We start from the raw sequence: 10,075 nt of genomic DNA on the forward strand, positions 1-10,075 counted from the left end.
CCACCTCTCTCTCTCTCTTTCTCCCCCCCCTCAGCTTTCGCTAAAGAAGAAGAAGAAGGAAAAGCGCGCCGGGGGGGGGGGGAATAGCGCGCGAGCCCCGTCGCTAATTCCCGCCCGGCGCAGGCTAATAGGCTCCCTCGAAGGTGGCGGGAGCGCGAGGGGGGCGACGACGACGACGACGACGCCGAGTAGCCGGGCTGAGGCGCTCGTCGCTGGCTGCCCAACTTGGATGATGACCATGACTACGATGGCTGACGGGCTGGAGGCGCCGGACTCGTCCAAATCCGCCTTCATGGAGTTCGGGCAGCAGCAGCAGCAGCCGCCTCCGCCGCCGGCGCCTCAGCAGCCGCCTCAGCCGCCGCCGCCTCAGCCGCCGCCTCCTCCAGGGGCTCAGGCGCCCGGCGGCGGCGGCGGCTCTTCGCACTCGGCGCAGCAGCAGCAACAGCAGCAGCAGCAGCAGCAGAGCTCGCCGGCGGCGGCCATGGCTGGCGCGCACTACCCGCTGCACTGCCTGCACTCGGCGGCGCCCGCCTCGCACTCGCACCCGCACCACCAGCACCCGCACCACCATCACCACCACCACCACCACCACGCCGCGCCCTACCCGGCCGGCCCCGCCGCCGCCGCCGCCAACTCGTACAGCCACCGCTCGCTGGCCGCAGCCGCCGCCGCCGCCGCCGCCTACCCCTACGTGAGCCACGCGCAGCACAGCCCCTACCTGCAGCCCTACCACGCCGGCGGCGGCGGAGGAGGAGGCGGAGGAGGAGGAGGAGGAGGCGCGGGCGGGACGGCGAGGCCGGACGACGCAGGTGGGTGACACGGGAGGCAACGCGTGACGGAGCGTTCCCACGAGACGGGCGCGGAGATGCCCGGGCCGAGCCCCCGCGGCCGGCCCGCTGGCTCCCGGCTTCCTTTGTCTCTCTTTCCCGCATGCCCTTCCTCTCCCTTTGTCTCCTTTTCCTGCTGCACTTCCCTCGCTTTCCCTCCATCGCCTGCCTCTTCTTCCTCCTTCTCTCGCCACTTTTAACCTTCCCTCGGAAGTAAGTTTACAAATCAATACGCAAGATTTCTTAGGCGAGGGGGGAGGTGTTGCTACTTTGCATGGGGATCCCTTGGCTCTCTCCCGCTCAGATCTCTGTTTGATATGACATCTCCTCACCCCGATCCCGTGCAGGTTTCATTGGGAGGGTAACACCCCCCCCCAAAAAAAATAACAACAACAATTCGCTTCCAGAGGACTTGCTTTCCTGTAAGCGTGGCTCGGATTTCGGCAACTCTTTCCTGCCTTCCCTTTGCGTGCTCCGGATCCTGAGTTTCCCTCTGGGATCCATCCACACGCGTGCCTGGACGCAGGCCGCCGGCCGACGCGCGTGGGGATGCTCAGGCACGTGTGTCGTGTTTCGGGGACTCCGAGGCGCTGCCCTCCACTTGGAAGCTGCCCATGGACTGTGTGGATTGAAAACCTTAAGCGAAGACCGTGCTGGCTTTCTTCTGCGATAATTTAGCCGTCCAGAGGAACAGGAGTGGTTTTGCTTCTTCCTAGGATGTTGTTTGCCTAGCCCGCGGATGCCCTCTCCACGACGGTGGTCTGTGCACGACGAAGAAATGCGCTTAGAAAGAGCGCCCGGGCCGTAGCCCATCTCCTGCTACGGCGGGCTACTGCCAAAGCACTGCAGGCTTCTTTGGGGAAGGAATTGCTCTGCCACGATTATTCCCTCTTTGTTGCTTTTGACGCAGGGTGATCAGAGAGAGAGAAAAGAGAGTCTAAAGCAGGGATAGCGCCCGAGAGAGCCAGGTCAGACGCTGGTGACTCCTGTGTCGTGTTGTGTTGGGCATATACTACAGAGGAGAGGTGTGTGGTGTGTTGTTTTTTTTGCCTGCGCGATTTTAACACATCTTTAGCCCACCGCCACTGCGCCTAGAATGACATTATAAATCCCGTCCGTGCACCCATCGGATGGCTAATCTGCAGTAAACGTCTCGAGAAACAAATGGCAAGTCGCCGAGGGAAGACGCAGCTCCGCGTCCCTTCCTAAAATCATTTGCACCTGCACGTTGGCTGTGGAGATACGTCTACAGATCCGAAGCAGAAATGCTACCCTGCTTGTTTGCTTATTCCTTGAGAAAATGCTGAGATTGGAGATAGATTCCTATTTAGGAGATGCAAATTGTGTGTGCAGTTCGAACACATTCCAATATTAAATGAGACGCTCAGGTAGCATGAACTCTGCGCGCGTCTTTGTGTGTAAAAAACGACGACAGGTCTTGGTAAGAGAGATCAATGCAGTGGCCACAAACTAGGCAACAGGGTGCATTTCAGGTTCTCGGTTAAAAAGAAGCAGTTTTGACATGGGCCAGGGAATTTCTGGAAATAGCAGTAGTTTCTGTTTGAGCGAAGTACTGCTTGTATTAAGAGAGCGTCATGAATTTCCTAGCACGCCTGGGTAGCAAAACTGTCAGGAAAGCGGGTAGATCTAGCAGGTCAAAGTGAATCATCCGCCACAGAAGGTTGCCTGGAGGATTTGTCGGCGGCCTGACCTTCTTATGTATCACCCCGTGCATTTTCTACTCTGTTAGTAATGGCACGGAATTGGCTTTGTCTCTGATTTCCCACCCCACCCCCACCTCCCCAACATGAAAAGCACCCAAAACAAAACCCGGGGTGTCTCATAGAAGGGCTTCGCTGTGCTGGACATCCCCCTTCAAATGTGCTTTCTTTTTATTGCAGATCAACAGAAAACCACAGTTATCGAAAACGGGGAGATAAGATTTAATGGGAAAGGGAAGAAGATCCGGAAGCCCCGAACCATTTACTCGAGTCTCCAGCTGCAGGCTTTAAACCACCGCTTCCAGCAGACCCAGTACCTGGCGCTTCCCGAGAGAGCAGAGCTGGCGGCATCATTAGGACTAACTCAGACACAGGTAATTCCCGGGGAAGTCCAGCGAGATCCCTGAGATCCTGGGCTCCGAGAGAAGGCCAGGCCAGGCCAAAATCAAGCAGACAAATCACTATTTCCATTGGCCAAAGGCTAGGAATAAAAGCGAAGCTCAGCTACCCAGGTCGGTGGACTGCAAAAACATGGCCAAGTATGCGTTGGTGAAATATCATTCTCTCTATTATTATTATTTTTTCAAATTCAGTCTGTTTTGATGGTGCATTGAGAAAGGTTTGAGTTCACCACTCCAGAATCTGGGCATGCACCTACTTAGTTACAGCCCAAATCTGAAGGGGATAATAAGCACTGAGGTGGAAATAAATTTATACATAAAACAAAAAAGGTTGTTGGGGGCCCAGAGAAACCTCCTCCCCATCCTTTGCTGATAGAAATGGAAATCTATGAAAATACGGTGCACAGTCTCTAGGCCCGAAGAAAGCGCACCTTCCCTAGTAATATTCAATAGTAAATTATCCTGGATGAGTAACTGAAATTCAGTGCTTGCCCTTAGGCGAAATGTACAAAAGGTGATGATAGAGCTGACGATCAAAGGGAAGCGTGTACAAAATTAGAGCGAGTTAAGCCACAGTTAAATGTGGTTGGTGCGTTCTGGCTTTCCCTGCAGATTTAAACCTGAATGACACACGAGGTTGGAAGGAAAACGATTGATTTGAATTCATGAATGCAGAAAGGAATAATAATTTAAAAAACCAAACATTTTTTGTGGCAGTTTGTAATCTTCCGGACAGAAAATAACAAAAACAACAGGGATAAACCATGTTCATTTGATCCGCTGGGGGTTGCCAGGAATGTAGGCAAAGAGGGGCATTTTGGATTTGGTGCCTTATTGTGATATAGCGGCGACCTTGAAGGCAAAAGAAGACAGGAGGTGTCTTTAAAGAGCAGCATATCACCACCACCACACATATTTAATGGCAATCCGAGCTTTTAGAGCACGTAAAGTGTGGTACAGAGAAAGGACACTGTCACCTTCCCAGCTGGGATGTTTGCAAAACGCTCTTATTAGAATGACACCTAGCTCTCTTACATTGCTGCAGAAGGCTTGTTGTTCTTGTTGCTGCTGCTGCTGCTACTGCTGCTTCTTTTTTTGTTTTCTTCTTTTAAACTTTCATCTACTGTTTTTGTTTTATTAAATTTTCAATGTATGTAAGGCTCAGTTTTGTTGGTTTTACGCCACTGGGATGATTTCCGCGATAAGCTACAGATCACCACCTTGCTCAGGGAAATAGATCTACTCTACTGGCCCTCTCCTCTCCTCTCCCCCCCCACCCCCACCCTCACTCTACGAATTGGGCTGCTCTCTCTCTCTTCCTTTTTCTTTTGACTCACGTATTACTTCTTTGTAGGCCAAGCTGGAATCCAACAAAACTGACGCGTTTTGGGATTTAAGCCAATTTAGACCCCCCTTGAAGGTGCAGCTGCAGACGGTTTTAGAGCCTGATCTTAAAACTCGTAAAAGTGGAAGTGGCACCCCTTCCTAAGCACATTTACTTGGAAGTAAGTCCAACTGATTTCGGTGAAAAACTTCTGAGTATGTGTGGTTAGGATCTCGCCTCGGTCCCATCGAGATCAATGGCGCCGGTGATGGCTCAGGGCTTTAGCGTTGTGGCCCTCTCCAAAAGGACGGGGGGTGGAGGGGAGGTCTCATAATACAGAGGGAGGCTATGGGTAGGATAGATTGCCTCCTCTGCCCTGGTTCCCCTCCCCACTCGGGGTCCTAAAACTGTAGCCGTGTCTTGACAATTATGCAGTAATACATTATATAGGCCGGCGATGGGTATCATATCCATACACGCACGCAGGTTCTCAGTCTACGTAGGTTGCCCTCAATGGACGCGTGAAGAAGGAAAAATGAACGAGACTCACGCATTGTAACTGTCCTCCCAGAAGGAAATGGCCTTTCCAAACAGTCTCAGCGCAGTTTACTTAGGCAAGTCCTAATTGTGGGTGATTGAAACAATGGCCATGGAAGCGGGGAGGGGAGATCATGAAGTTCATGCCACGGAGGGAGAAGAAGGAAGGAAGCTTGGATAGACAGACAGATATAGATACATGGATGGATTTGAAACTGTCTATTTGCCTTAAGTCCCCCACCTCACCCCACCCCTCCTCCCCCAGCAGACCTCTCATGCCTTCTGCCTTTCGGTTGCAGGTGAAGATCTGGTTCCAGAACAAGCGCTCCAAGTTCAAGAAACTGCTGAAGCAAGGCGGCAACCCTCACGAGAGCGACCCCCTGCCGGGCTCTGCCACCCTGTCTCCGCGGTCTCCAGGTTTGCCTCCTGTCTGGGACGTTTCAGCCTCTGCCAAAGGAGTCAATATGCCTCCCAATAGCTACATGCCTGGTTATTCTCACTGGTACTCTTCTCCACATCAAGACACAATGCAGAGACCACAAATGATGTGAACGGGGCCAAGAGAAACAGCTCGCCGGAGGAGCCGCTGTCTCCAGCGCGGCCTTGCCAAGCTGGGCGGGGGTGGGGGGAGCAGCGCAGCTCGCGGGGCGCTGGGTGAATCTGGAGTGTGTGGCAAAGGAAGACAGACTTGGGGCGGCTTCGCCTTCGCCTTCTCTTTAAACCTCAGCGATTGATCTTGAGCAGAAAGAGACCATTTGCGTCCTGGCCCACGTCAGATGCTCCTCTTTGGGATATTTCCTTTGGGACTTGGAGGCACCAAACCTCTCTGGGAGTACAAGTCGAAAAGCAAAAAAAATTTACAGACTTTTCCCACCAAGTCCACGCAGCAACTTTAAAACAACAGCACACGACAAAAATAACAAAACTTATTCAATGAAAAAGAAGCGATCCTATTTTTATTCACTAAACCGAGATTGACAACAACAACAAAAAGATTGGAAAGGGAGGGGCGGAGAAAGGGATTTTTTTTTTTTAAGGGAGAAGATAATACCGTTTGGGGCGGGGGCGGGCGGGCGGAAAAACTTTTTTTCTAGTTTAATTAGGACACTTCAACGAAGTAAAATCTGCATGCTTTCTCGGAGTGGAACCGGCAGCTGTGAGGGCGAATCCACTATATTCTCTCCCACATCCATAAGTCACTTGAAACTAAGGAAGCACCTGAAAACTGACCAGAAGTTCTCCTGCGCATGCCCCCTCCCGTAATGAATTGGAGCTGTGCCCTCATTCATTTCGGTGGAGCTTGCAGAAGAAAACTTCCCACCCCCTATGTATTATTGCCGCAGGAGAAAGAGATTGGGGGGGGGGAGTAACATACATACAAAAAACCCCCAAACAAACCCCAAAAGAAAACAAAACCGCACCCCACCCTGAGGCTAAAATCTCTTTCACCCACCTGCCCTCCCTCCCTGGCTGGCAGCTCTCTCTTTCTCTCTCTCGGTCTCTCAGCTGCCTACCCAGCAACCTTGTTGTACATATTGTTGAATTTTAGTTGTATATATACTTTGTATGTTTTGTCTCCTTTCATATATAGAGTAAAAGCCACAAAATGTCAAGAGAGTCCTGCGTTACTCTACAGCTTTGGAAAGGTTATCTTCCCCCGCCTTCCCAGGAACCACCCACGATTTAAATCCTAAATGCAGTCGTTTGAGATTTATTACTCGGCGGAACAGTCCTCAGTAATCGTGCTTAGGATAGCAAGCCTCCTTTAGTTCACATACAGAGTACCACTGACTTTAGCAGGGCTGCTCTAGAGTAGACGTGTTCTGCATGGCCTGCCTGCCTAAGATTTATACAGACAGAATATAATATAATATAGTAATGGTCAGAGATGTGTGCCCATGTAGTTATCTATGCCATAGATGTATCACGCCAGTCGCTAGATAGATGCTTATGACATAACACACGCGCGGGCACCAGTCGTAACATCGCATCTGTTTTGCGACCTACCTATCTGCCCGGCTAACCAGTAAAAATTATTTTGTGCAAAGGAGACTTGCTTTGGATCTGCAAGCCAATTTGCACCCTCTGAAACCAACAGCATCAAACTGGCTTCCTCTTAATCGACTTGGGTCCCCTCCGGATTCTCTGCCACGCAGAGAGAATTCTTGGATTTCCAGAATCCCGCGGAATTTTCTTTTCCGTTTTCAACCCTGGCGGCGTGAAAGCTGCCCTCGAACTGCCTTTTGGAAGATTTGGCAAAAAGTCAAGAGGTTGCCTGCTTTTGTAGGTGGCAGAGGGTGATGGTCTCTCACCCCCCCCCCCCGCAACCCCACCAGCTCTCTCACACACTCCTCCGCCAAACAGACTACCTAGCGCTGCGTAATAATGTTCCCCAGGTCTCTCTCTCTCTCTCAGCGCTCCCTGGTCCCCATTGCCGAGTCCAGGACGAATCATATCCTTCTTAGGGTGGTGCAAAGGCGAGAAATCATGCACCACGAAAAGCCCCTTTCGTCACACAAGCAGGATGCCCCATACTGCGAGAATTAATGGCTAGAGCCCTGGGCATCCTTCAAATTATGAACCTTGAAACCACTGAGCCATTTATCAGAAGTCAATGGAGATCCTCAGAGTGCTCCGTATAATGACAGCTACATACAGTCGTGCAAAAGGACAGTCACTATAATTAGACACAAAAGCCAAGACTACTTACCAATATACCAGCGCCGGTTTTTTGTTGAGCAACTTCCACGCTCAGTCAGTCTTCAGAATGGCTTAAAACCGATCAAGTCTTGTCATTTTCTACCATTCGCATTGTTACATTAGGAGGAAAAAATGTTTTCTTTTCTTTCCCCCCCCCTCCTCGTTCCCACTGTGAAACTTTGGGTTCAGCTCTCCCCAGGATCAATTGTGAACAAAGCCCCCAGCTGCAGTGCCATCCAATTTGAGGCAGACATTGGGGACAATTTAAGGTTTTTATCCATAAGAAGGTTTTTCCCCCCATTCTCTTAAATGCAGCCATAATTAGAGTAATTTTTCATGTAGCCCGCTGATTACAGCGTTTTTACCGTCAAAGATAATTACCTGTAATTTTCTTCCACTTTTAATACTAAAAAGCCATCTTTATTTAGATTCAGGAACAGGAAAGGCGAAACAAAAGAGGGAAATTATTCTGTTATTCATACACAAATTGCAGAGACGTAGGACCTAAAATTGAAAATTAACCAAAATTATAATGCTATGAAGAATGGAAGAGGCTTCTGAGGTACAGCTGGTTGTGGGGTTCACTGAATTATTCAGATTCGTGTTAGGGAGTGAGAAAGCTATCATACATTTAAACCGAGGGGTAGCCCCTTCCCTTTGTAGGAAGAGCCCCCAAGACTTTCTGATGAAGGAGAATCCTCCCCAAACCAGTGGAACCACAGGAAAAATGGGGATGCTGCGAGCGAAGCCACAAAGCCCGTCAGATAGGATGCAGATCCCAGTTCTCAGCAACGCTTCCTGGGAAGTGAGTACCATTGAGATGAATGCGGCCTTCAGTGCCAAGGGAGTAAATATGTTCAGGATCAGGGCAGAGTTAGAGGATGGCAGGGCTCACGCTGATGAAATCAGGGACAGAGCTGTCGTGATTTTGAGTATCTTGGACGGCAGATTGAAATCCGCTGAATTTCTAGTATGTTGGCTTAACTGGAGGGGCTTGTTTTATTTATCCGGCCTTACGCATCACCCTGCACAGCACACATACATCTCTCAAACTCCCCACCCCCATACACACGAGCAGTGCATCCAGGATGACATGTTAACCTTTCACGGGTTAGTTCCTCCCATTTCACTAGATCTCGAGGGCTTGGTCCACTTTTAGTCTACCATCAAAATCCGGTTCTTGGTGGGAGTTGATGAGAAGGGTCCTCATCTGTCTCGTCTTCCCCCTCCCCATTCTTCTGTCTGTTGTGTAGCAGCGCAATCCTCTAGCGGGCTCTACTCAGAAGTCAGTTCCACCGCTTTCAAATGGGACTGACTTTCAGGATTGGGACAATCGGTTCTCTCCGACTTCCTCTGAGCAGTGTATAAGGAATCGCGCGCGCCCTGTGTGTGTTAAAAGCCGGAAGGACGATTTGCTCGTTTTTCAAGGGACGTTTAGATAAAGCAGGGATCGTGGAAGGTGCTTGCAGGAAGGGCCTGGCTGGCGGCTAGCTGGGGAGCCAGAAAGGTTTACCTGTCTGCTGCTGAGGGCGAGGGACGCCGAGGCCGAGGCGCTCGAGAAACAGCGTCATCTATAGATAAGAGTGGGACAATTGTGCCAGATTTGAGAAGGCTTCTCAAAAAGGGGTTCCTTTTAGGGCTTCACCAGAAAACTCTTTGCAGCTAAACAGAGGACACCCCCAGACCCGTAAATTCCTCACATTTCTAATAATAATGGTCCCACTTTCAGATAAAGAGGAAGGGGTACCTGGGGAGGTAATATGGGGCGCGCGCACTGGCTTGTGCGTTGGCATAATCCCTCTTCCATTGAAATCCAAGCCAAAAGGCCCGTGTAGATCCGGATTGTTCCTGAGGAAGCGGAGCCTCAAAAGCAATAAACAACCCACGCAGAACTGGAGTGTTTGTTTGTTTGTGTGTGTGTAAATGTTCTGAAGTAGAACAGGGAAAGAAACTGGCGGAACTCAGCCAGGCCAAATTTACAGCCCCTTTAAACCGAGAAGAGGTTCTCCAGTCTGTTCAAGCAACCTGGATTTTAACTCCCTCACTCCCCCCCCCCGCAACACACATCCGATTCTCAGCTGCATTAGAATGAACGGGTTGCTTTGCGAGATGAGACCCTGAAAAGGCTCGCAGAGGAGGCCAAAGTAGAAGCAGGGCGGTGCGCCATTGAAATACATGGGATTTCTTTCCCAGTTTGGTGTGTCTCGGATAAAGTAGGAGCGGAAAGTAGAATCGGTATTTCGGCAGCCTGATTGCTGGGCTGGGTGTCTAGCTAAGCTGTAATCGACATACCCCTCTTAAAAACAAAAAAAGGGGGGGGGACACACTTGCTTTTAAGAACATTTACCTAGGGGAAATCCCGAAGGGGGTTTCACAGCCCTATTCTTTACTTGTCTGCTCCGAAACGTCCCATGAATGGGATTTACTTGTAAGTAAGCGTGCAATATCCATTCAGACTTAGGGAAGATGGAGCACACACGCACACCAGCTAACACAGTGAATCAGACCACTTTCAAGCAATGGGACGACTCTGCATTAAACATGGAAACCCAGATTTCGAAGGGA

At 50.5% G+C, this 10,075-nt stretch overlaps 1 protein-coding gene and 1 long non-coding RNA gene across 3 annotated transcripts in view; one reads left to right on the forward strand and one right to left on the reverse strand.

The window, feature by feature from the left end:
• LOC310828243 overlaps positions 1–7,719 on the reverse strand; it is a 66,264-nt gene extending 58,545 nt beyond the window's left edge. The window contains exon 1 of the long non-coding RNA XR_014556773.1: positions 7,521–7,719. This is a non-coding gene — a long non-coding RNA (uncharacterized lncRNA). The remainder of the gene's footprint in view (positions 1–7,520) is intronic.
• Positions 77–5,843, forward strand: DLX6 (distal-less homeobox 6). 2 transcript variants are annotated; one of them, XM_083705388.1, is made up of 4 exons: positions 77–809; positions 2,729–2,922; positions 4,304–4,454; positions 5,110–5,207. In XM_083705388.1, exons 1-3 carry the CDS (start codon positions 230–232, stop codon positions 4,436–4,438), a joined length of 909 nt encoding a protein of 302 aa, XP_083561514.1. In that variant the 5' UTR covers positions 77–229; the 3' UTR covers positions 4,439–4,454; positions 5,110–5,207. The 2 variants fall into 2 exon arrangements, with proteins under 2 accessions (XP_083561514.1, XP_083561513.1); XM_083705387.1 differs by lacking the exon at positions 4,304–4,454 and having other exon boundaries at positions 5,110–5,843.
• Positions 7,720–10,075: the final 2,356 nt, after the last annotated feature.

Source organism: Podarcis gaigeae, assembly GCF_964106915.1.
Source record: "Podarcis gaigeae genome assembly, chromosome: 12".
In the NCBI taxonomy this organism is placed as follows: domain Eukaryota; kingdom Metazoa; phylum Chordata; class Lepidosauria; order Squamata; family Lacertidae; genus Podarcis; species Podarcis gaigeae.

Excerpts from the sequence above, each read along its gene's own strand:
- DLX6 (XM_083705387.1), top strand. The coding sequence starts at position 230 with ATGATGACCATGACTACGATGGCTGACGGGCTGGAGGCGCCGGACTCG. Across the intron at positions 810-2,728 it reads GGCGAGGCCGGACGACGCAG|ATCAACAGAAAACCACAGTT; the intron begins GTGGGTGACACG and ends TTTTTATTGCAG. Across the intron at positions 2,923-5,109 it reads TAGGACTAACTCAGACACAG|GTGAAGATCTGGTTCCAGAA; the intron begins GTAATTCCCGGG and ends TTTCGGTTGCAG.